Raw genomic sequence first — 25,272 nt, 5'->3', positions numbered from 1 at the left:
GGGTTTTTGGGGTGTTCTGGGGTTATTTTGGGGTGGTTTGCAATTGGGTTTGGGGTGGGTTTTGGGGTGGTTTTGGGGTAATTTTGGGGCAGGTTTTGGGGTGGTTTTGGGGCACTTTTTAGGGTGGTTTTGGGATGGTTTTTGGGGTGGTTTGCAATTGGGTTTTGGGTGGTTTGGGGATGAGTTTTGGGGTGGTTTTAGGGCACTTCTTGGGGTGGTTTTTGGGGTGGTTTCAGGTAATTTTGGGGCAGGTTTTGGGGTGGTGTTTGGGGTGGTTTTGGGGTGGTTTTGGGGCACTTTTTAGGGTGGTTTTGGGATGGTTTTTGGGGTGGTTTGCGATTGGGTTTGGGGTGGTTTGGGGATGAGTTTTGGGGTGGTTTTAGGGCACTTCTTGGGGTGGTTTTCGGGGTGGTTTCAGGTGATTTTGGGGCACTTTTTGGGGTGGTTTTTGGGGTGGTTCGTGATTGGGTTTTGGGGTGGTTTTGGGGTGGTTTTGGGGCACTTTTTAGGGTGGTTTTGGGATGGTTTTTGGGGTGGTTTTTGGGGTGGTTTGGGGATGAGTTTTGGGGTGATTTTGGGGCACTTTTTGGGGTGGTTTTTAGAGTGGTTTTGGGATGGTTTTGGGAGGTTTTGGGGCAGTTTTTGGGGTGACCCCATGCCCGGTGTGCAGGATCTGCTGCGGCAGGCACTGGAGGTGGAGATGAGGAGGAAGAGGGAGGAGGAGAAGGTGGAGAGGAGGCTGAAGGTCACCGAGGCGCCGCCCTCGCAGGTGGGGACACGCCCGCATTTGGGGTCTGGGCCCCAGAATTTGGGGTCTGGGTCCCGGGATTTGGGGTCTGAGCCCCTAAATGGGGGGTCTGGGTCTGGGATTTGTGGTCTGACCTTGGAATTTGGGGTCTGAGCCCCAGAATTTGGGGTCTGAGCCTGGAATTTGGGGTCCGAGCCCTGGAATTTGAGATCTGAGCCCTGGAATTTGGGATTTGAGCCCTGGGATTTGGGGTCTGACCCTGGAATTTTGGGTCCCGGCCCCAGAATTTGGAGTCTGACCTTGGAATTTGGGGTTTGTGTCCCACAATTTGGGGTTTGGGTCCAGGATTTGGAGTCTGAGGCCTGGAATTTGGGGTCTGAGCCCCAGAATTTGGGGTCTGGCCCTGGAATTTGGGGTTTGAGTACCATAATTTGGGATTTGAGTCCTGGGATTTGGGGTCTGACCCTGGAATTTGGGGTTTGAGTCCCAGAATTTGGGGTCTGGCCCTGGAATTTGGGGTTTGAGTCCCAGAATTTGTGGTCTGGGTCCAGGATTTGGGGTTTGAGTCCCAGAATTTGGGGTCTGAGCCCTGGAATTTGGGGTTTGAGCCCCAGAATTTGGGGTCTGGGTTCAGGATTTGGGGTCTGGCCCTGGAATTTGGGATTTGAGTCCCGGAATTTGGGGTCTGGTCCTGGAATTTGGGATTTGAGTCCCAGAATTTGGGGTCTGGGTCTGTGATTTGGGGTCTGAGCCCTGGAATTTGGGGTCTGGACTCCAAATTTGGGGTTTGGGCCCCGGGATTGGGGTCTGCCCCCCCCGACCCCAAGCCTTTGGGGTCCCCCAGGAGGCCGTGCTGCGGGAGCAGCTGCAGGGGCTGCTGGAGGAGGAGGAGGAGGAGGAAGGGCAGCAGGAGGATGAGGATGATGAGGGTGAGGATGAGGAGCGGCCCCGGCGGCGGGAGCAGCCCGGCCGCAAAACCGAGAAACAGCGGCGCAGGGAGAAGGAGCGGCGGCACGAGGTGAGCGGGAGCGGGGTGGGATTGGGATCGGGATTGGGATCGGGATTGGGATGGGATCGGGATGGGGTTGGGGTCGGGATTGGGATGGGATTGGGGTCGGGTTTGCTATGAGATTGGGGTCGGGATTGGGATGGGATTAGGGTCAGGATTGGGATGGGTTTGGGATGGGATTGGGGTTGGGATTGGGGTCAGGATTGAGGGGATTGGGGTCGGGATTAGGATGGGATTGGGGTTGGGATTGGGGTCAGGATTGGGGTCGGGATTGGGGTCAGGATTGGAGTCAGGATTGGGGTCGGGATTGGGGTCAGGATTGGGGTCGGGATTGGGGTCAGGATTGGGGTCGGGATTGGGGTGGGATTGGGGTCGGGATTGGGGTCTGGATTGAGGGGTTGGGGGTCTGGATTGAGGGGATTGGGGTCGGGATTGGGATGGGATTGGGGTTGGGATTGGGGTCTGGATTGAGGGGTTGGGGGTCTGGATTGAGGGGATTGGGGTCGGGATTGGGATGGGATTAGGATGGGATTGGGGTCAGGATTGGGATGGGATTGGGATGGGATTGGGGTCAGGATTGAGGGGATTGGGGTCGGGATTTGGGTCAGGATTGTGATGGGTTTGGGCTGGGATTGGGGTCAGGATTGGGCTGGGATTGGGGTCAGGATTGGGATGGGATTGGGGTCAGGATTGGGATGGGATTGGGGTCAGGATCGGGGTTAGGATTGGGGTCAGGATTGGGGTCAGGATTGGGATGGGATTGGGGTCAGGATTGGGATGAGATTGGGGTCAGGATCGGGGTTAGGATTGGGGTCAGGATCGGGGTCAGGATTGGGGTCAGGATTGGGATGGGATTTGGGTCGGGATTGAGGGGATTGGAGTTGGGATTGGGGTCAGGATTAGGGTCAGGATCTGGGCTGCATTTATGGGATCCCTGATGGGTTTATGGGGTCCCTGATGGGTTTGTGGGGTCTGTGCCAGGCCCGTGCCCGCGCCCGTGCCTGTCTGGCCGTGCAGAGGCAGCAGGGGCTGTTCCGGCTGCGCTCCCTGCGCCGGGCTGGGATCGGGGCTGGGTTTGTGGGGTCAGGGCTGGGTTTGTGGGGTCAGGGCTGGGTTTGTGGGATCCCTGATGGGTTTGTGGGGTCGGGGCTGGGTTTGTGGGGTCCCTGATGGGATGGTCACTCTGTGCCCAGGCCGGTGCCCGCGCCCGTGCCCGCCTGGCCCGGCAGAGGCAGCAGGGGCTGTTCCGGCTGCGCTCCCTGCGCCGGGCTGGGATCGGGGCTGGGTTTGTGGGGTCAGGGCTGGATCCCTGATGGGTTTATGGGGTCCCTGATGGGTTATGGGGTCTGTGCCAGGCCGGTGCCCGTGCCCGTGCCCGCCTGGCCCGGCAGAGGCAGCAGGGGCTGTTCCGGCTGCGCTCCCTGCGCCGGGCTCTGCTGCTCTGGGACTCGGAGCTGCGGCGCCGGCGGCTGCTCCGGGATCGGCGCCGGCGCCTGCGCGAAACGGCCCCGAAACGCCTCGGGGCCCTGCGGTGCGTGGGGACGGGATGGGGGGAAATGGGGGGGGAAAAAGGGGGTTTGGGGGGGAATTCGGGGGTTTGGGGGGGATTTGAGGGGGGAAAAGGGGGTTTGGGATGGGAAAAATGGGATTTGGGGGGGATTTGAGGGGAAAAAAAGGGGTTTGGGGGGAAATTTGGGGTGGGAAAAGGGGGTTTGGGGGGAATTTTGGGGGGGGAAGGGGGTTTGGGGAGGGGAAAATGGGATTTGGGTGGGGAAAGGGGGTTTGGGAAGGGAAAAATGGGATTTGGGAGGGATTTGGGGGGGAAAGGGGGGATTTGGGGGGAATTTGGGGTGGGAAAAGGGGGTTTGGGGGTGGAAAGGGGGTTTGGGGGGAATTTGGGGGGGGAAAAGGGGGTTTGGGGGTGGGAAAGGGGACTTGAGGGGGAGGAAAATGAGGATTGGGGGTGGAAATGGGATTTGGGGAGGGAAACTTGAGATTTGGGGTTGGGGTTTAGGAGTAAACCCTGCAGCGGTGGGACAGGCCGGTGATTTTGGGCTGATTTCCCCGTTTTTGGGGCTGTGGGTGATGGGATTTTGGGCTGATTTTGGGGTGATCTCCCCGTTTTTGGGGCTCTGGGGGTGATTTTGGGCTGATTTCCCCGTTTTTGGGGCTCTGGGGGTGATTTTGGGGTGATTTCCCCGTTTTTGGGGCTGTGGGTGATGGGATTTTGGGCTGATTTTGGGGTGACCTCCCCGTTTTTGGGGCTGCAATCGGGGTTTTGCTCCTTTGCAGCTACGAGGAGCCCGAGCTGGAGCTGCAGCTGAGCGAGGAGATCCCGGAGAGCCTGCGGAGCCTGCGGGTGCGCCTGGGGGGACCCAAAATACCCAAAATATCCCCAAAATATCCCCAAAAAATTCCCAAAAATCCCCCCTAAATATCCCCAAAGATCCCAAAAAATTCCTGAAAAAATCCCCCAAAAATCTCCCCAAATATCCCCCAAAAATCCCAAAAAAAATCCCCCAAAAATCCCCCCCCAAAAAAAAAAAATCCTCAAAAATCCGCAAAGATCCCCCCAAAAAAACCCAAAATATTCCCAAAAAAATCCACCAAAAATCCCCCAGAAAATCCCAAAAATTCTCCAAAAAATCTCCAGAAAATCCCCAAAATCTCTTCAAAAAATCCCCTTTTGGGGGGAAAAATCTCAGTTTTTTGGGGGGTAAAAACCTCTTTTTTTGGGGAAAAAATCTCAATATTTTGGGGGGAAAATTCCCATTTTTTTGGGGAAAAATCTCCATTTTTTGGGGAAAAATCTCAATAGTTTGGGGGGAAAATCCTCATTTTTGGGGTGAAAAAATCCCATTTTTTGGGGGAAAAAATCTCCATTTTTTGGTGAAAAATCCTCATTTTTTGGGGAAAAATCTCGATTTTTTTTCAGGAAAAGTCTCCATTGTTGGGGGGCAATCTCCCTTTGTTCCCCCCGGTTTTGGGGTTCCTGGGGTGGTTTTTGGGGCGCAGCAGCCGGTGATGAGCCCATCCTTGCGCTGCCAGGATTCCCCCCCGGGGAATGTGAAGCTCCGCGGGCGCCGGGGTTTGGTCACGGGGACGAGACCCCGGGGCTGAGGCTGCTGCTGCCGGGGGAAATGGGGGAAAATAGGGAAAAATGGGGGAAAAAATGGGATTAAAAATACAAAAATGGGATTAAAATAGAAAAATGGGATTAAAATAGAAAAATGGGATTGGAAATGGGATTGGAAATGGAAAAATGGGGAAAAAATAGAAAAATGGGATTGGAAATGGGATTGAAAATAAGGAAAATGGGGAAAAATAGAAAAATGGGATTGGAAATGGGATTGAAAATAAGGAAAATGGGGAAAAATAGAAAAATGGGATTGGAAATGGAAAAATGGGATTGAAAATGGAAAAATGGGATTGGAAATGGGGGGAAATGGGATTGAAAATAAGGAAAATGGGGAAAAAATAGAAAAATGGGATTGGAAATGGGGGGAAAATGGGATTGGAAATGGAAAAATGGGGAAAAATAGAAAAATGGGATCGGAAATGGAAAAATGGGATTGAAAATGGAAAAATGGGATTAAAATACAAAAATGGGATTGGAAATGGGGGGAAAATGGGATTGGAAATGGAAAAATGGGGGAAAAATGGGATTAAAATAGAAAAATGGGATTGGAAATGGGATTGAAAATAGAAAAATGGGGAAAAAATAGAAAAATGGGATTGGAAATGGGGGGAAATGGGATTGGAAATGGAAAAATGGGGGAAAAAATGGGATTAAAATAGAAAAATGGGACTGGAAATGGGGGGAAAATGGGATTGGAAATGGAAAAATGGGATTGGAAATGGGGGGAAAATGGGATTGGAAATGGAAAAATGGGATTGAAAATGGAAAAATGAGATTAAAATAGAAAAATGGGACTGGAAATGGGGGGAAAATGGGATTGGAAATGGAAAAATGGGATTGGAAATGGGGGGAAAATGGGATTGGAAATGGAAAAATGGGATTGAAAATGGAAAAATGGGATTGGAAATGGGGGGAAATGGGATTGGAAATGGAAAAATGGGATTGAAAATGGAAAAATGAGATTAAAATAGAAAAATGGGATTGGAAATGGGGGGAAAATGGGATTGGAAATGGAAAAATGGGATTAAAATAGAAAAATTGGATTGAAAATAAGAAAATGGGATTGGAAATGGGGGGGAAAATGGGCTTGAAAATAAGAAAAATTGGGGGAATGGGGTTAAAAATACAAAAATGGGATTAAAACAGGAAAAATGGGATTGAAAAGAAGAAAATGGGATTGGAAATGGGGGAAAAATGGGATTGAAAATAAGGAAAATGGGATTAAACGTGGAAAAAATGGGATTTAAAATGGAATTAAACATGAGAAATGGGATTAAAAATGGAATTGAAAATAGAAAAATGGGATTGAAAATAAGAAAAATGGGATTGAAAATAAGAAAAATGGGGGGGAAAATAAAAATGGGATTAAAAGTAATAAAAAGGGGGGGGAATAAGAAAAATGGGGGGGAAATGGGATTAAAATTGAATTAAATATGGAAAATGGGGTGAAAAATAAGAAAAATGGGATTAAAAATAAGAAAAATGGGATTGAAAATGGAATTAAGAATAAAAGATGGAGTTAAAAATGGAATTAAAAGTGAAAAAATGGAACAAAAAAGAAAAAGAAGTGGAAGATAAAATTTTAAAATGGGATTAAAAACGGAATTAAAAATTGAAAAATGGAATTAAAAATGAAAGGATGAAATGAAAAATGAGAAAGTGGAATGAAAAACGGAATTAAAAATGAAAAATAGAATTAAAAATGGAATTAAAAATGAAAAATGGAATTAAAAATGAAGAACGGAATTTAAAGCAATAAGAATGGGGTTACAAATGGTACTAAAAATAAAAAATGGGATTAAAAATGGGATTAAAAATGAAAAAATGGAATGAAAATTGAAAAAGTGGAGTTAAAAATGCTCTAAAGACGGGGAATTGCGTTGGCAGCCGTGCGGCAGCGTGCTGCGCGATCGCTTCCGCAGCCTGCAGAGGAGGAACGTCCTGGAGCCGCGCCTCAGGGCCAGGTGAGGAACACATTGACCAAAATTCACCCCAGAAATCCAAAATCTGGGGGAAAATCCGAAATTCAGGGGGAAAAAAAACAGAATTCAAGGGGAAAAAAACCAAATTCAGGGGAAAAAAACAAAATTCTGGGGGAAAAAAACAAAAATTCAAGGGAAAAATAACCAAATTCAGGGGAAAAACCAAAATTCTGGGGAAAAAAAACCAAAATTCTGGGAAAAAAACCCAAAAATCTGCGGAAAAAAACAAATTCAGGGGGAAAAAGAACAAAATTCAGGGGAAAAAACCAAAATTCTGGGGGAAAAAAAACAAAAATTCAAGGGAAAAAAAACCAAATTCAGGGGAAAAACCAAAATTCTGGGGAAAAAAAACCAAAATTCTGGGAAAAACCCTGAAATTCAGGGGAAAAACCCCAAAAATTCAGGGGAAAAAAAACCAAATTCAGGGGAAAAAACCAAAATTCAAGGGAAAAAAAACCAAAATTCTGGGAAAAAAACCCCAGAATTCTGGGAAAAAACCCCAAAATTCAGGGAAAAAAAAAACCCAAATTTGGGAGAGAAACCTCAAAATTTGCGCGGAAAAACTCAAATTTGACCCAGAAAATCCTGAAATTTACTCTGAAAATCCTAAAATTGACACAGAAAATCCCAAAATTCACCCAGAAAAACCCCAAAATTCATGGGAAAAACCCCAAAATTAATGGGAAAAACCCCAAAAAATCCCAGAAAAACCCCAAAATTTCTGAGGAAAACGAAGAGTTTTTGGGGAAAGCCCCAAAATCTGCTGATCCTGACGGGTTTTTGGGGTCCCCCAGGTTCCGGCGGCGCTACCGCGTGAAGTACGTGGAGAAGAGATCCTTCCGCGCCGTGACGTGAGTCTGGGGGGCTGGGGGGGACCCCGACACTGGGGACCCCAAAACTGGGGACCCCGACATGACCCCGACATTGGGGACCCCGACACTGGAGACCCTGACACTGGGGACCCTGACATTGGGGACCGTGACATTGGGGACCCCGACATGACCCCGACATTGGGGACCCCGACACTGGGGACCCCGGGACCCCGACACTGGGGACCCCGACACTGGGAACCCCGACATGACCCCGGCATTGGGGACCCCCACATTGGGGACCCCAAAACTGGGGACCCTGACACTGGGGACCCCAGGATTGGGGACCATGACATTGGGGACCCCGACATGACCCCGACACTGGGGACCCCCGACATTTGGGGACCCCAGCATTGGGGACTCGACATTGGGGACCCCAAATCTGGGGACCCTGACATTGGGGACCCTGACACGACCCTGGCATTGGGGACCCCGAAACTGGGACCCCAAAACTGGGGACCCCCGACGTTGGGGACCCCGAAACTGGGGACCCTGACACTGGGGACCCCAGGATTGGGGACCGTGACATTGGGGACCCCGACATGACCCCGACACTGGGGACCCCGACACTGGGGACCCCCACACTGGGGACCCCCGACATTTGGGGACCCCGGCATTGGGGACTCGACATTGGGGACCCCAACTTTGGGGACCCGGCATTGGGGACCCCGAAACTGGGGACCCTGACATTGGGGACCCTGACATGACCCTAGCATTGGGGACCCCAAAACTGGGGACCCCGACATGACCCCGGCATTGGGGACCCCACATTGGGGACCCCGATACTGGGGACCTCAACACTGGGGACCCCGATACTGGGGACCCCGACATGACCCCAACATTAGGGACCCCACATTGGGAACCCCGGGGACCCCGAGACTGGGGACCCCGACATGACCCTGACATTGCGGACCCCGACATTTGGTGACCCCGACATGACCCCGGCATTGGGGACCCCGACATTGGGGACCCCGAAACTGGGGACCCTCACATTGGGGACCCTCACATTGGGACCCCAACACTGGGGACCCCGACATTGGGGGACCCCGACACTGGGGACCCCCACATTGGGGACCCCCACATTAAGGACCCTCACATTGGGGACCCCCGACATTGGGGACCCGACATTGGGGGACCCCGACACTGGGGACCCCCCTGATCTCCCCCTCCCCCGTTTCTGTTCCAGGCTCTGAGCGGGACCCCCCAAAATAAACCCTGGCAGCGGCCAAGGGCCTCGTGTGCACTCGGGGGGCTGGGGTCATTTTGGGGGGGCTGGCGCCGTTTTGGGGGGTCCTGGGGTCATTTTGGGGGAGCTTTGACCTCATTTTGGGGGGGCTGGTGTCATTCTGGGGGTCTGAGCCCCTTTTGGGGGGTCCTTGTTTGGAATTGGGGGGGCTGGGGCCATTTTGGGGGGGCTCTAATCCCATTTTGGGGGGTCTGAGCCCATTTTGGGGGCCTGAGCCCATTTTGGGGGGGTCTGAGCCCCTTTTCCCACGCTGGGACCCCCATTTCACCCCCAGCGCCCCCCCAAAATAAATAGAACCCCCCCAAAAATAAATATAAACCCCCCAAAATAAATAGAAACCCCCCAAAATAAATAGAACCCCCCCAAAAATATAAACCCCCCCCAAATAAATAGAAACCCCCCAAAAATGATTATAAACCCCCCAAAAATAAATATAACCCCCCAAAAATAAATTTAAACCCCCCAAAATAAATAGAAACCCCCCAAAAATGAACATAAACCCCCCCAAAAATGATTATAAACCCCCCAAAAATAAATATAACCCCCCAAAACTAAATATAAACCCCCCAAAATTAATATAGACCCCTCAAAAATAAACATAACCCCCCAAAAATGATTATAACCCCCCAAAAATGAATATAAAGCCCCCAAAAATAAATATAAACACCCCAAAATGAATAGAAACCCCCCAAAAATTAATACAAATCCCCCCAAAAATAAATATTAATCCCCCATAAATAAAGATAAACCCCCCAAAATAAACAGAACCCCCCCAAGAAATGAATACAAACCTCATCAAATTAAATACAAACCCCTATAAATAAATAAATCTCCCCAGAATCAATCCAAGTGTCACTGAAATCAATCCAATCGCCTCAAAATAAATCCAAATATTTCTAGAATGAGTGCAAACGTCACTGAAATAAATACAAATACCCTGAAATAAATCCAAATCTCACTGAAATAAATCCAAATCTCGCTGAAATAAATGCAAACACCCCAAAAGAAATTAAAATTTCCCTAAAATAAATCCAAATCTCACTGAAATAAATACAAATACTCTGAAATAAATACAAATACCCCAAAAGAAATTAAAATTTCCCTAAAATAAATACAAATTTCACTGAAATAAATACAAATCTCACTGAAATAAATGCAAATACCCCGAAATAAATACAAATCTCACTGAAATAAATACAAATACTCTGAAATAAATACAAATACCCTGAAATAAATACAAATCTCACTAAAATAAATACAAATACCCCGAAAGAAATAAAAATTTCCCTAAAATAAATCCAAATCTCACTGAAATAAATCCAAATACCCCAAAAAATGCAAATCGTCCCAGCCCCATTCGCACCGGGGGGGCCAAAATTCAAAATGCAGGGGAATAAAACCAGGGGGGAAAAAACCAGCAGCAGTTTTTGGGGTGAAACCCCGAAATGTGGAGATTCTGGGGGGCTCGGAGGATTTGGGGTGAATCCCCTCGGGGTTTGGGGAGGAATCGCAGCTTTTGGGCCCCGAGTGCCGCGGTTTTGGGAGGGATTTTGGGGTTTTTGGGGGGAAACCCAGGGAGGTTTTTGGGGCGGGGGCGCAGCGGCGCTGCCCCCGGAGCTCGGGGGTTTGGGGTGAAATTCGGGGGTTTTGGGGAGAAACCCCGGAGATTTGGGGTGAAATCCCAGAGATTTGGGTTCCAACCCCAACAGTTTTGGGGAGAAACCCCGGAGATTTGGGGTGAAATCCCAGCGGTTTTGGGGAGAAACCCCAGAGATTTGGGGTGAAATCCCAGCGGTTTTTGGGGTGAAACCCCGCAGATTTGGGGTGAAATCCCAGAGATTTGGGTTCCAACCCCAACAGTTTTGGGGACAAACTCCGCAGATTTGGGGATGAAATCTCAGCAGTTTTGGGTTCCAACCCCATCAGTTTTGGGGACAAACCCCAGAGATTTGGGGTGAAATCCCAGCAGTTTTGGGGTGAAACCCCGCAGATTTGGGGATGAAATCTCAGCAGTTTTGGGTTCCAACCCCATCAGTTTTGGGGACAAACCCCAGAGATTTGGGGTGAAATCCCAGCAGTTTTGGGGTGAAACCCCGCAGATTTGGGGGTGAAATCCCAGCAGTTTTGGGGTGAAATCCCCACAGTTTCGGGGACAAACCCCAGAGATTTGGGGATGAAATCTCAGCAGTTTTGGGTTCCAACCCCAACAGTTTTGGGGACAAACCCCGCAGATTTGGGGATGAAATCCCCACAGTTTGGGGGCTGAACCCCTTCAAATTGGGCTGAAACCCCAACATTTTGGGGGCAATTCCTGCTCCTTTTCAGTCCAAATCCTGGTGATTTTGGTTCCATTCCCGGTGATTTTGGTTCTGATTCCTGGCGATTTTGGTTCCAGTTCCCGGTGATTTTGGTACCATTCCTGGTGATTTTGGTACCATTCCTGGTGATTTTGGTTCCAATTCCCGGTGATTTTGGTACCATTCCTGGTGATTTTGGTTCCAATTCCCGGCGATTTTGGTACCATTCCTGGTGATTTTGGTACCATTCCTGGTGATTTTGGTTCCAGTTCCCGGTGATTTTGGTACCATTCCTGGTGATTTTGGTACCATTCCTGGTGATTTTGGTACCATTCCTGGTGATTTTGGTTCCATTCCCGGTGATTTTGGTACCATTCCTGGTGATTTTGGTACCATTCCTGGTGATTTTGGTACCATTCCTGGCGATTCTGGCGGCTCCAAGCTCCAGCGATTTCGGGCTGAAATCCCAGCAGCTGCGGCCCCAACCCCCAACAGTTTGGGGTGAGATCCCAACCCTTGGAGGCTCCGAACCCCAGCGGCTCCAGGATGAAATCCCAATCTTTGGCTCCAGTCCCCGTTTTGGGACCCGAATCCGGAACTTGGGGGCTCCAGGCCCCCCCAGTTTGGGGTGGAATCCCAACAATCCTGATCCCATCCCAATCCCACCCCAAATCCCATCCTAACCCCAATCCCAATCCCGTCACACGTAGGCCGACTCGCTGCTCTGCGTCCTGCCCAGCGCCGGCACCGTGGCCACCGTCGCCGCCGTCGCGGTTGCCGCTGCCGGCTCCTTGCGGCGCGCGACACCCAGGCTCTTGGATCCCATCCCAATCCCACCCCAAATCCCATCCCAATCCCGTCACACGTAGGCCGAATCGCTGCTCTGCGTCCTGCCCAGTGCCGGCACCGTTGCCGGTGTCGCCGCCGCCGCCGTTGCCGGCTCCTTGCGGCGCGCGTCGCCCAGGCTCTTGGATCCCATCCCAATCCTGATCCCATCCCAATCCCACCCCAAATCCCATCCCAATCCCGTCACACGTAGGCCGACTCGCTGCTCTGCGTCCTGCCCAGCGCCGGCACCGTGGCCGGTGTCGCGGTCGCCGCGGTTGCCGCCGGCTCCTTGCGGCGCGCGTCGCCCAGGCTCTTGCGGCGCGCGCGGGCCCCGCGCACGGCGGCGCGCACCTTGCGCCAGCCCAGGTGGTTGAGCTCGGCCAGGTTGAGCAGCACGCAGACGCCCGAGACGGCGAACATGAAGACCAGGAAGACGCTCTTCTCGGTGGGCCGCGACACGTAGCACTCCACCTCCTTGACGCACGGGTAGCGGTCGCACTCGAAGATGGCCGGCACGTTGAAGCCGTAGAGGAAGTACTGCCCGCCCAGGAAGCCGATCTCCAGCGCGTTCCGGAACACCACCTGGGCACGAGAGGGACAGGTGAGGGGTCAGGGACAGGTGAGGGGACAGGGGTGCCCTGGAACCCTCCTGAGCTCCACCTGGCCATGAGAGGGACAGGTGAGGGCTTGGGACAGGTGTGAACCCTCCTGAGCACCACCTGGCCATGAGAGGGACAGGTGAGGGGTTGAGGTGCCCTGGAACCTTCCTGAGCTCCACCTGGGCACGACAGGGACAGGTGAGGGGTCAGGGACAGGTGTGGACCCTCCTGAGCACCACCTGGGACCCAGAGGGACAGGTGAGGTGCTGAGGACAGGTGTGGACCCTCCTGAGCACCACCTGGGACCCAGAGGGACAGGTGAGGGCTTGGGACAGGTGTGGACCCTCCTGAGCACCACCTGGGCACGAGAGGGACAGGTGAGGTGCTGAGGACAGGTGTGGACCCTTCTGAGCACCACCTGCGACCCAGAGGGACAGGTGAGGGCTTGGGACAGGTGTGGACCCTCCTGAGCTCCACCTGGGCACGACAGGGACAGGTGAGGGGTCAGGGGTGCCCTGGAACCTTCCTGAGGACCACCTGGGCACGAGAGGGACAGGTGAGGGGTCAGGGACAGGTGTGAACCCTCCTGAGCTCCACCTGGGCACGAGAGGGACAGGTGAGGGGTCAGGGACAGGTGTGAACCCTCCTGAGCACCACCTGGGGCCCAGAGGGACAGGTGAGCTGGGCTGGAACTCTCCAGCGCGTTCCTGAACACCACCTGGGCACAAAGTGGTCACAAAATGGACACAAAAATGGACCAAAAAGGTCAAAAAAAGGTTACAAAAATGGACACAAAAATGGACCGAAAATTGTCCCAAAAAGGTCACAAAAAGGTTACAAAAATGGACACAAAATGGTCACACAACGGTCACAAAAAAGGACCCAAGATGGTCACCAAATGGACACAAAAAAGGTCACCAAGTGGTCACGCTTCTACCTCAATTTTTATACATTTTTATACCTGTACTTATACTTCTATTTATAATATATAATATTTAGTTTTATACCTCTGTGTTTTATTATATATATTTCTACCTCTATTTGTATTTTTACCTCTATTTTTAAATTTTTTCACCCATTTTCACCCATTTTTACCCATCCAAACCCACCTGGATGACGTAGAACCTGGAGATGCCCTCCTGCCGCTTCACCTTAGCGCTGCACAGCGGCCATACCAACACCATTGGGTGTTTTTATACCCCTAATTTTTATTATTTATATCTTTACCTCTATTATAAATTTTTTTTCACCCATTTTCACCCACTTTCACCCATCCAAACCCACCTGGATGACGTAGAACCTGGAGATGCCCTCCTGCCGCCTGGCCTTGGCGCTGCGCTGCGGCGGTCGCGCTGTTGGGCGTTTTTATACCTCTATTTTCTATTATTAATATTTCTACCTCTATTTTAAATTTTTTTCACCCATTTTCACACAGTTTTTACCCATCCAAACGCACCTGGATGACGCAGAACCTGGAGATGCCCTCCTGCCTCCTGGCCTTGGCGCTGCACTGCGGCGGCCGCGCCGTTGGGTGTTTTATACCATTATTTTTAAATTTTTTCACCCATTTTCACCCATTTTCACATGTCCAAACGCACCTGGATGACGTAGAACCTGGAGATGCCCTCCTGCCTCCTGGCCTTGGCGCTGCGCTGTGGCGGCCGCACCATTGGGTGTTTTATACCATTATTTTTAAATTTTTTCACCCATTTTCACCCATTTTCACATGTCCAAACGCACCTGGATGACGTAGAACCTGGAGATGCCCTCCTGCCTCCTGGCCTTGGCGCTGCGCTGTGGCGGCCGCACCATTGGGTGTTTTATACCATTATTTTTAAATTTTTTCACCCATTTTCACCCATTTTCACATGTCCAAACGCACCTGGATGACGTAGAACCTGGAGATGCCCTCCTGCCTCCTGGCCTTGGCGCTGCGCTGCGGCCGCGCCGGCGCCGCCTCGGGCTCGTCCTTGAGCGCCGGCTCGGCGCCCGGCGCGCCGTTGGCGCGGGGCCGGCGCGGCTCCAGCAGCGGCTGCAGGAAGGAGCAGCGGCGCTCGCGCTGCTTGGCCGCCTGGTGCACGGAGTAGGTGATGAAGCAGAGGCTGGGCGTGCACACCAGGATGATCTGGAAGACCCAGTAGCGGATGTGCGAGATGGGGAAGGCCTTGTCGTAGCAGGCCTGGTTGCAGCCCGGCTGCAGCGTGTTGCACATGAACATGGTCTGCTCGTCCTCGTAGACCGTCTCGCCCACGATGGCCACGATCAGGATGCGGAAGATGACCACCACCGTCAGCAGGATCCTGGGGGGGACACGGAATGGTCAGCAGGGTCAGGGAGTGACCACCACAGTCAGGGAGTGACCACCACCGTCAGGGAATGACCACCAGGGTCAGCAGGGTCAGGGGATGACCACCACCGTCAGCAGGATCCTGGGGAGGGACACAGGGAATGGTCAGCAGGGTCAGGGAGTGACCACCAGGGTCAGGGAGTGACCATCAGGGTCAGCAGGATCCTGGGGAGGGACAGCAAAGGGACCACCACGGTCAGGGAGTGACCACCACGGTCAGGGAGTGACCACCAGGGTCAGGGAGTGACCACCACGGTCAGCAGGATCCTGGGGGGGGACACAGGGAATGGTCAGCAGGGTCAGGGAGTGACCACCACGGTCAGGGAGTGACCACCAGGGTCAGGGAGTGACCACCACCGTCAGCAGGATCCTGGGGAGGGACAGCAAAGGGACCACCAGGGTCAGCAGGGTCAGGGAGTGACCACCAGGGTCAGGGAGTGACCACCAGGGTCAGCAGGATCCTGGGGAGGGACACGGGGAATGGTCAGCAGGGTCAGGGAGTGACCACCACGGTCAGGGAGTGACCACCACCGTCAGCAGGATCCTGGGGAGGGACAGCAAAGGGACCACCACGGTCAGGGAGTGACCACCACGGTCAGGGAGTGACCACCAGGGTCAGGGAGTGACCACCACGGTCAGCAGGATCCTGGGGAGGGACAGCAAAGGGACCACCACGGTCAGCAGGGTCAGGGAGTGACCACCAGGGTCAGGGAATGACCACCACCGTCAGCAGGATCCTGGGGGGGGACACGGGGAATGGTCAGCAGGGTCAGGGAGTGACCACCAGGGTCAGGGAGTGACCACCACCGTCAGCAGGATCCTGGGGGGGACACGGAGAATGGTCAGCAGGGTCAGGGAGTGACCACCACAGTCAGGGAGTGACCACCACGGTCAGGATGCGGAAGATGACCACCAGGGTCAGCAGGATCCTGGGGAGGGACACAGGGAATGGTCAGCATGGTCAGGGAGTGACCACCACGGTCAGGGAGTGACCACCACGGTCAGCAGGATCCTGGGGAGGGACAGCAAAGGGACCACCACGGTCAGCAGGGTCAGGGAGTGACCACCAGGGTCAGGGAGTGACCATCAGGGTCAGCAGGATCCTGGGGAGGGACACGGGGAATGGTCAGCACGGTCAGGGAGTGACCACCAGGGTCAGGGAGTGACCACCAGGGTCAGGGAGTGACCACCACCGTCAGCAGGGTCCTGGGGACAGGGCCAGGTGGGGTGGGGAGGGGTCTGCACCAGGGGTGACACCTGGGGCTGGGGGTCCCACCTGGCCGCGTGTCCCCTGCCGGGCACGCAGCTCACCTGGCCACCCCAGAGCTCACCTGGCCACCCCAGAGCTCACCTGGCCACCCCAGAGCTCACCTGGCCACCTCAGAGCTCACCTGGCCACCCAGGGCTCTCCTGGCCACCTCAGAGCTCACCTGGCCACCCCAGAGCTCACCTGGCCACCTCAGGGCTCACCTGGCCACCCCAGGGCTCACCTGGCCACCCCAGGGCTCACCTGGCCACCACGTGGCTGCCCCGGTCACGCGCTGCGCGCAGGGACCGTGGGCGGCCCTGAGCCACCCGGGTCACCCGGGGCCACCCGGGTCACACCCGGGTCACACCTGTCCCCCCCCCCATCCCCCCCAGGTGCCCTGCGGGGGTGGGGACAGGTTTGGGGACACGTGGGGACCTTTTTGTCCCTCCCCCCCGCGGCGGGAGCGGCCCCCCCGGGCTGGCCCAGTGTCACCGGTGTCACCTGCCGCCCGAGGGGAGGTGACAACGGGGAGGGGACAGCGGCGGGGGGAGGTCCCGGGAGGGGGGGAGGGGATTTTAGGGCTCGGGGGGGGTGGATTTGGGGGTCCCGGGGTGGATCCGGGGGGATTCGGGGTGGATTTGGGGGTCCCGGGGTGGATCCGGGGGTCCCGGGCGGATTTGGGGTGGATTCGGGGGTCCCGGGGATGGTTTTGGGGTGGGATTTGGGATCCCGGCGTGGATCTGGGGGGATTCAGGGTGGATTTGGGACCTCGGGATGGATTCGGGGTGGGATTTGGGGTCCCAGGGGGGATCCGGGAGGGATCCGGGGGTCCCGGGGGTGGATTTGGGAGGTCGGAAGTCCCGGGGTGTATTTTGGGGTGGATCCTGGGGGTCCCGGGGTGGGATTTGGGGCGGATCCTGGGGGTCCCGGGATGGATTTAGGGGGTCGGAAGTCCCGGGGATGGATTTGGGGTGGATTCGGGGGTCCCCGGGTGTATTTTAGGGTGGATCCTGGCGGTCCCGGGGGTGGATTTGGGGGGTCGGAAGTCCCGGGATGGATTTGGGGTTGATCCGGGGGTCCCGGGGTGTATTTTGGGGCGGGTCCGGGGGTCCGGGGGTCCCGGGGTGTATTTTGGGGTGGATCTAGGGGTGTATTTTGGGGCGGGTCCGGGGGTCCCGGGGTGCATTTTGGGGCGGGGGTCGCTGACCTGCCGATCATGGTGGAGTGCTGCTGCACCGCCGCCTCCAGCAGCCGCTCCAGGATGGTCCATTCGCCCATGGCTCCGGGCCGGGGGGCGCCGGGAGCCCCCCCAGCCCCCCCGGGACCCCCCCGGGACCCCCCGGGACCCCCCGGGACCCCCGGGCTCAGCAGCAGCGCCCCCCCCGCCCCCCGGGATCGGGAGGATCCAGCGGATCCCCGGGATCCATCCGAGCGCTGGGGGAGGGGAGGGGCGGGACTGGGAGCGCTGGGGGAGGGACTGGGACGGACTGGGAGGGACTGGGACGGACTGGGAGGGACTGGGAGGGACTGGGAGGGACTGGGGGGGACTGGGAGGGGACTGGGGGGGACTGGGAGGGACTGGGAGGGATTGGGGGAGGGACTGGGAGGAACTGGGGGGGACTGGGAAGGACTGGGAGGGACTGGGGGAGGGACTGGGAGAACTGGGAGGGACTGGGGGGGACTGGGGGAGGGACTGGGGGAGGGACTGGGACAACTGGGGGGACTGGGGGAGGGACTGGGCACTGGTTTCACTGGTCCCCATGGTGGTCCCGCACTGGTTTCACTGGTCCCAGCGGTATTTCCTTACTGGTTTCACTGGCCCTGTACTGGTTTCACGGGTCCCATTCTGGTTTCACTGGCCCTGTACTGGTTTCACTGGTCCTGTACTGGTTTCACTGGTCCCAGCGGTATTTCTTTACTGGTTTCACTGGCCCTGTACTGGTTTCACTGGTCCCGTACTGGTTTCACTGGCCCTGTACTGGTTTCACTGGCCCTGTACTGGTTTCACTGGTCCCATTCTGGTTTCACTGGTCCCAGCGGTATTTCTTTACTGGTTTCACTGGTCCTGTACTGGTTTCACTGGTCCCATACTGGTTTCACTGGTCCCAGCGGTATTTCTTTACTGGTTTCACTGGTCCCATACTGGTTTCACTGGTCCCAGCGGTATTTCTTTACTGGTTTCACGGGTCCCATACTGGTTTCACTGGTCCCAGCGGTATTTCTTTACTGGTTTCACTGGTCCCGTACTGGTTTCACTGGTCCCATACTGGTTTCACTGGTCCCGTACTGGTTTCACTGGTCCCGTACTGGTTTCACTGGTCCCATACTGGTTTCACTGGTCCCAGCGGTATTTCCTCACTGGTTTCACTGGTCCCAGCGGTATTTCTTTACTGGTTTCACGGGTCCCATACTGGTTTCACTGGTCCCAGCGGTATTTCTTTACTGGTTTCACTGGTCCCGTACTGGTTTCACTGGTCCCAGCAGTATTTCTTTACTGGTTTCACTGGTCCCATATTGGTTTCACTGGTCCCAGCGGTATTTCTTTACTGGTTTCACTGGTCCCATACTGGTTTCACTGGTCCCGTACTGGTTTCACTGCTCCCGTACTGGTTTCACTGGTCCCATACTGGTTTCACTGGTCCCATACTGGTTTCACCGGTCCCGTACTGGTTTCACTGGTCCCAGCGGTATTTCTTTACTGGTTTCACTGGTCCCATACTGGTTTCACTGGTCCCGTACTGGTTTCACTGGCCCTGTACTGGTTTCACTGGTCCCAGCGGTATTTCTTTACTGGTTTCACTGGTCCCATACTGGTTTCACTGGTCCCATACTGGATTCACTGGCCCTGTACTGGTTTCACTGGTCCCGTACTGGTTTCACTGGTCCCATACTGGTTTCACTGGTCCCAGCAGTATTTCTTTACTGGTTTCACTGGTCCCATACTGGTTTCACTGGTCCCCGCGCTATTTCCTCACTGGTTTCACTGGCCCCGCCCCCCGCGCATGCGCAGTTACCGCCATGGCGCCGCTCCGAGTCCATGTTCTTTACTGGTACCGGGGGGGCCCCAGTTCTGGGGGGGCCCCAATTCTGGGGGGGGTCCCCAGTTCTGGAAGGGGGGGTCCCCAATTCTGGGGCGGGGGTCCCTGATCTTCGGGGGGGGCCCAATTCCGGGGGCGGGGTGTCGTTAATCCTGGAGGGTTTGTCCCCAGTTCCGGGGGTGTCCCTAATCCCGAGGGGGGTGTCCCTAATTCCGGGGGGGGGGTCCCCAATTCCGGGGGGCGGTCCCCAATTCCGGGGGTGTCCCCAATCCCGAGGGGGTGTCCCCAATTCCGGGGGTGTCCCCAATTCCGGGGGGCGGTCCCCAATTCCGGGGGTGTCCCTAATCCCGAGGGGGGGGTCCCCAATTCCGGGGGTGTCCCCAATCCCGAGGGGGGGGTCCCCAATTCCGGGGGTGTCCCTAATCCCGAGGGGGTGTCCCCAATTCCGGGGGTGTCCCCAATCCCGAGGGGGGGGGGTCCCCAATTCCGGGGGTGTCCCTAATTCCGGGGTGGGGGTCCCCAATTCCGGGGGTGTCCCCAATCCCAAGGGGGGGGTCCCCAATTCTGGGGGGGTTCCCTTTTTCACCCCCCCCCGCCCATCCCCCAGCGGAGCCTGAGGCTACAAACCCAAGGTGAGCCCCTCCCCCCCACCTTTTCCGACACCCCCCCCCCAAATCATGGGGGGGGGGCCCCAAAAGAGGGGGGACCCCCCCACCCCATTGGCGACCCCTCCCCAAATTCCAGTTTGAGAAGCTGAAGCGGGAGCTGGAGCGGCGCTTCCCGGGAGCCCTGGACGTGGTGGGTCTGGGGTCCCCAAATTTGGGGTGGTTTGGGTCTGGGGTCCCCAAATTTGGGGTGGTTTGGGTCTGGGGTCCCCAAATTTGGGGTGATTTGGGTCTGGGGTCCCCAAATTTGGAGGGGTTTAGTGTGATTTGGGTCTGGGGGATCCCAAATTTGGGGGGTCTGGGGTGATTTGGGTCTGGGGTCCCCAAATTTGGGGGGATCTGGGGTGATTTGGGTCTGGGGGATCCCAAATTTGGGGGATCGGGGCTGATGTGGGGAGGGAGGACCCCAAATTTGGGGGGGTTCCTGTGATTTGGGGGGCTGTGGGATTTGGGGAGGGAGGAGGATCTGGGGGAGGGGTCTGCGGGATTTGGGGTGAGTTCACAGGATTTTGGGGAGTTCTTGGGATTTTTGGGGGAGTCTCGGGATTTTTCGGGGGGGGGTCTCAGGATTTTTGGGGCGAATTCACAGGATTTTGGGGGAGTTCTTGGATTTTTGGGGGCGGGGGTCTCGGGATTTTTGGGGTGAATTCACAGGATTTGGGCTGAAGAATTCACAAAATCCCACAGAATTTTGGGGTGGGGTCCCAATGATTTCGGGGGGATCTTGGGGTTTTTTTTTGGGGTGGTGTCCCCAGGGGGAATTTGGGGGGGGGTCTCTCAGCCCCCCCCTCACCCCCCCAGAGCGGCCAGGGCACCCCGGAGGTGACGGGATGGTTTGAGGTGACCGTGGGGGGACACCTGGTCCACTCCAAAAAGGTGGGTGCCCCTCCCCCCATCCCTATTTTTGGGGTGTCGTCCCCCTGTTCCCCTCCCCATTTTGGGGTCCCCGTCCCCATTTTTGGGTGTCCTCCCCCCCCAGAACGGCGATGGCTTCGTGGACAGCGACCCCAAACTGCGCAGGATCGTGGCCGCCATCGAGTCCCACCTCGCCTAGGCCCCGCTAGGGGGGCGCTGTCGCGACGTGTCGCGATATAGCGCCAGATATCGGCGGGTATATCGCGATATATTGGGAAATATGGATGGATATCGCGATATAGCGGGAAATATCAATGAAGTCACAATACAGCGCCAGATATTGGCGGATATATCGCGATATGTCGGGAAATATTGATGGATATCGCGATATAGCGGGAGATATTGATGGATACCACGATATATCGGGAAATATGGATGGATATCGCGATATACCGGGAGATATTGATGGATATCGCGATATAGCGGGAGATATGGATAGATATCACGATACAGCGGGAGATATGGATGGATATCGCGATATATCAGGAGATATGGATGGATATCATGATATAGCGGGAGATATGGATGGATATCGCGATATATCAGGAGATATGGATGGATATCGCGATATATCAGGACATATCCCCGGATTTTGCGATGTATCCGGAGATGGCCCCAGGTATCGCGATATATCGGGAAATCCAGCGACGTATCGCGATATATGGGGAAATCCAGCGACGTATCGCGATATATCTGCCGATATCGGTCGCTATCGGGACACGTCGCGACAGCGCTGACCCCCCCGGCCCCCGCCCCCCCCCGCGCTCCATGACGGGAATCGCCGAAACGCCGCCGGCACCGGGCGCTGCCCTGACCCCGCGCGGGGGGACACCGGGGCTGGGGGGGCCAGAGCCCACCCTGAACCCCCAAATCCCACCCCGAACCCCACCCCAAATCCCCTAAATCCCACCCTAAATCCTTCAAATCCCACCCTAAATCCTCTAAATCCCACCCCAAATCCCCTAAATTCCACCCCTAATCCTTCACTCCACCCTGAATCCCCCAAATCCCACCCCAAATCCTCAAACCCCACCCAAAATCCTCAAATCCCACCCCAAATCCCCTAAATTCCACCCTAAATCCCACCCCAAATCCCTCCAAACCCACCCTAAATCCCCTAAATCCCACCCCAAATCCTTCAAATCCCACCCAAAATCCTTCAGGTCCCACCCAAAATCCCTTCATTCCACCCTAAACCCTTCAAGGCCACCCAAACCCCTCAGATTTCACCCAAATCCCTCGAACTTCACCCAAAACCCCCTCGAATTTCACCCCAAAACCCTCAGACCCCACCCTGAATATTTCATTCCGCCCCAAATCTTTCCAAAATCTTTTTTTTTCCCTCCTCCCAAAACGCCTTTTTTTTACCCCCAAATCCTTCCCCTGGCTGCGGATCCTCCTCTTTCCTCCGAGCTGCCTTGGCCGACGCCGTTTTGAGCCAAAATCGGCTTTTTTTGGGATTTTCCTCCCACGGAAGGCTCCCTGACGGGCTGAAAAATGGGGGCAAAACTCTTTTAAACCACTGAAAATACCGAATTATTTTATTGTCCCCTCATTTATTCGTTCTCTGCCCCCCACTCCGTGACTCGGAGGCCTTTTGGGATTAAAACATCAGAAATTGGAGCCAGATTTGGGTGGGGTTTGGGCTGGGTTTAAGGGGAAAACGGAGCCGAGGGAGGAGGGACGGGGGCGTCAAAATTCCATTTTTTTTTTGCTTCATCCTAAAAGCCAGCATGGTGGAATTGTGGAATGATTCCTTTTGGGAATAAAAAGATGGATTCGGTTTGGGGTTTTGGGCTGTTTCAGGGTTTTTTTGGGATCAATACACTCCGAGCTTTTCAGTTTCATCCGCTTACTTAATCCTAAAAAAAAAAGTCATGAAATCGTGGAACTGCTCCTCTTGGGAATAAAAGATGGAAAACCGAGAAGGTTTTGGTTGGTTTTGTGGGGTTTGGGGTTTTTTGGTTGGTTTTGTGGGGTTTTTTTGGTTGGTTTTGTGGTTTTTTGGTTGGTTTTGTGGGGTTTTTTTGGTTGGTTTTGTGGTTTTTTGGTTGGTTTTGTGTGGTTTTTTTGGTTGGTTTTGTGGGTTTTGGTGGGGTTTTTTTGTTGGTTTTGTGTGGTTTGGGTTTTTTTTTTTTTTGGTTGGTTTTTGGGGGGTTTTTGGTGGTTTTTGGGGTTTTTTTGGTGTTTTTTTGGTTGATTTTTGGGGGTTTTTTTTTTGGATCCTACCAGGTGTTTTCATGGGAAGAGAGACCTGAGGGAACAATGATGGCAGTGATGCCTCGCTCCCAGCTCTCCCAAACTCCATCCTTTATTTTAAGCCCCCAAATCCAAACATCCCGGAGTTGAGAAATTACGGAAATTACGGAATTGTGGAATTTTGAGATGAAAAAAAGCTCCCGGATCCCCTCAGGCCCTCACGGAGCCCAAGATGGCGGCGCGGCCTCGATCCGAGCTCTTGCAAGTCCTGTCCTTTCTCTTAAACCCCCCAAACCAAACACCCCAGAGTTGGGAAATTACGGGAATTACAGGAATTAATGGAATTATGGAATAGTGGAATTTAGAGGCGGAAAAATCTCCCGGATCGCCTCAGGCCCTCACAGAGCCCAAGATGGCGGCGCGGCTTCATTCTGATCTCTGCCAAACCCCGTCCTTTCTCTTAAACCTCCCAAAACCGAACATCCCAGAGTTGGGAAATTACGGGAATTACAGGAATTAATGGAATTATGGAATTGTGGAATTTAAAGGCGGAAAAATCTCCCGGATCGCCTCAGGCCCTCACGGCACCCAAGATGGCGGCGCGGCCTCACCTCAGCCGACCCCCCCCGTTCCCGCCCCGCCGCGCGCGGGGCACGACGGGAACCGCCCTCAGCCGGGACCCGCCATTTTCTGCCGGGAAAGGCGGGAAGGGGGAGATCGAAGCCGCCGCAGCTGCACCGCGGGACCCGCACGGCTCCAGCGCCGCCGCCAGCGCCGCTCGCAGGTACCGGGGGCGCGGCGGCGGTCGGGGGTCGGTACCGGGGAGCGGTGGGGGGGAAGCACCGGGAAGGCTCCGGTGCGCGGAAGGGGGAATTTGGGGGGGGGGGGGGGGGGGGAGGCGGAGAGCCGGGGTCGCCTGAGGAGACGCTTCTCCTTAGTCCCGCCTTCCGTGTGGTGCCCTGCGCTGATTGGCCAGGACGCCGGGACGTGATTGGCTGCGGTGCACGTCTATCAAAGGGAAGGCGCGTGCGTGCAGCCGACCCGGCGAATCAGCAGGGGCTTCGCGGAGGCCTCTGGGTGTTGTAGTTCGCGGTGTCGCGCTCAAGCCGTCAGGCGCTGGGTGTCGATCACGTGGCGCGGCGCGGGGCGCTGCTGGGAGTTGTAGTCGCGTAGGCCGCGCGCGTCTCCCTCTCCCGGTTTTTCCCGGTTTTCCGCCCGTTTCTCTCCCCGCCGTTCCCGGTGCTCGCAGGCTGTGACGGCCCGGGATGGCCCGCACCAAGCAGACGGCTCGGAAATCCACCGGCGGCAAGGCGCCGCGCAAGCAGCTGGCCACCAAGGCGGCCCGGAAGAGCGCGCCGTCCACGGGGGGCGTCAAGAAACCGCATCGCTACCGGTAACGGGGGACCGGGGACACCGGGGGGACACTGGGGACACTGGGGACATTAGGGACACTGGGCGGGACTGGGGGATGCTGGGAGGGATTGGGGAATACTGGGGGAGACATTGGGGGGATACTGGGAGAGACTGGGGGGGACATTGAGGGGACTGGGGGACACTGGGAGGGACACTGAGGGGACTGGGGACACTGGGAGGGCACTGTGGGGACACTGGGGGGGGGACATTGGGGACACTGGGGGGACTGGGAACATTGGGGTGACTGCGGGGACACTGGGACAGGGAGGGGACATGGGGACACAGGTGGGTGTCAGGGACAGAGAGGGGACACAGGTGGGTCACAGTGACACAGGGCGGGTGACAAGGACACAGGTGGGTGACAGGGCCAGGGAGGGGACAAAGGAGGTGACACAGGTGGGGGACAGGGTCCACAGAGGGGACAAAGGGGGTGACATAGGTGGGTGACAGGGCCACGGGAGTGTCACAGGTGGGTGACAAGGACACAGGTGGGTGTCAGGGCCACAGGTGGGTGACAGGGCCAGGGAGGGAACAAAGGAGGTGACACAGGTGCGACACAGATGGGTGACAGGGACACAGCAGTGACACAGGTGGGTGACAAGGCGGCAGGCGGGCGCGAGGGGCCCGGGGCGTCCCCGCGGCGTCCCCAAGGCGGCCGTGCTGTCCCCAGCCCCGGCACGGTGGCGCTGCGCGAGATCCGGCGCTACCAGAAATCCACGGAGCTGCTGA

General features: G+C 55.3%; 3 protein-coding genes and 1 long non-coding RNA gene across 4 annotated transcripts; 3 read left to right on the top strand and 1 right to left on the bottom strand.

Annotated features, from left to right (window-relative positions):
• Nucleotides 1-655: 655 nt before the first annotated feature.
• Nucleotides 656-8,971, top strand: NOP53 (NOP53 ribosome biogenesis factor). The gene is made up of 7 exons (XM_038130527.1): nt 656-769; nt 1,593-1,766; nt 3,113-3,288; nt 4,050-4,116; nt 6,784-6,860; nt 7,673-7,729; nt 8,934-8,971. The coding sequence occupies exons 1-7, from the start codon at nt 656-658 to the stop codon at nt 8,938-8,940; spliced, it is 672 nt and encodes a 223-aa protein (XP_037986455.1). The 3' UTR covers nt 8,941-8,971.
• A 3,147-nt stretch (nt 8,972-12,118) lies between these two features.
• LOC119699173 (gap junction delta-2 protein-like) lies at nt 12,119-17,662 on the bottom strand. The gene is made up of 3 exons (XM_038132287.1): nt 17,521-17,662; nt 14,600-15,017; nt 12,119-12,700 (listed from the first exon to the last, which is right to left on the bottom strand). Exons 1-3 carry the CDS (start codon nt 17,589-17,591, stop codon nt 12,320-12,322), a joined length of 870 nt encoding a protein of 289 aa, XP_037988215.1. The 5' UTR covers nt 17,592-17,662; the 3' UTR covers nt 12,119-12,319.
• A 1,648-nt stretch (nt 17,663-19,310) lies between these two features.
• SELENOW (selenoprotein W) lies at nt 19,311-21,824 on the top strand. Its single transcript, XM_038132054.1, has 5 exons — nt 19,311-19,363; nt 19,959-19,983; nt 20,096-20,149; nt 20,818-20,892; nt 20,996-21,824. Exons 1-5 carry the CDS (start codon nt 19,332-19,334, stop codon nt 21,068-21,070), a joined length of 261 nt encoding a protein of 86 aa, XP_037987982.1. The 5' UTR covers nt 19,311-19,331; the 3' UTR covers nt 21,071-21,824.
• A 1,944-nt stretch (nt 21,825-23,768) lies between these two features.
• LOC119699380 lies at nt 23,769-25,272 on the top strand. The gene is made up of 3 exons (XR_005256399.1): nt 23,769-23,914; nt 24,380-24,523; nt 25,214-25,272. It is a non-coding gene; the product is annotated as an uncharacterized LOC119699380 (long non-coding RNA).

This window comes from Motacilla alba, chromosome 3 (genome assembly GCF_015832195.1).
Source record: "Motacilla alba alba isolate MOTALB_02 chromosome 3, Motacilla_alba_V1.0_pri, whole genome shotgun sequence".
In the NCBI taxonomy this organism is placed as follows: domain Eukaryota; kingdom Metazoa; phylum Chordata; class Aves; order Passeriformes; family Motacillidae; genus Motacilla; species Motacilla alba.
The sequence above is the reverse complement of the archived record's forward strand: the minus strand, read 5'-3'. Positions and strand labels throughout refer to the sequence as shown.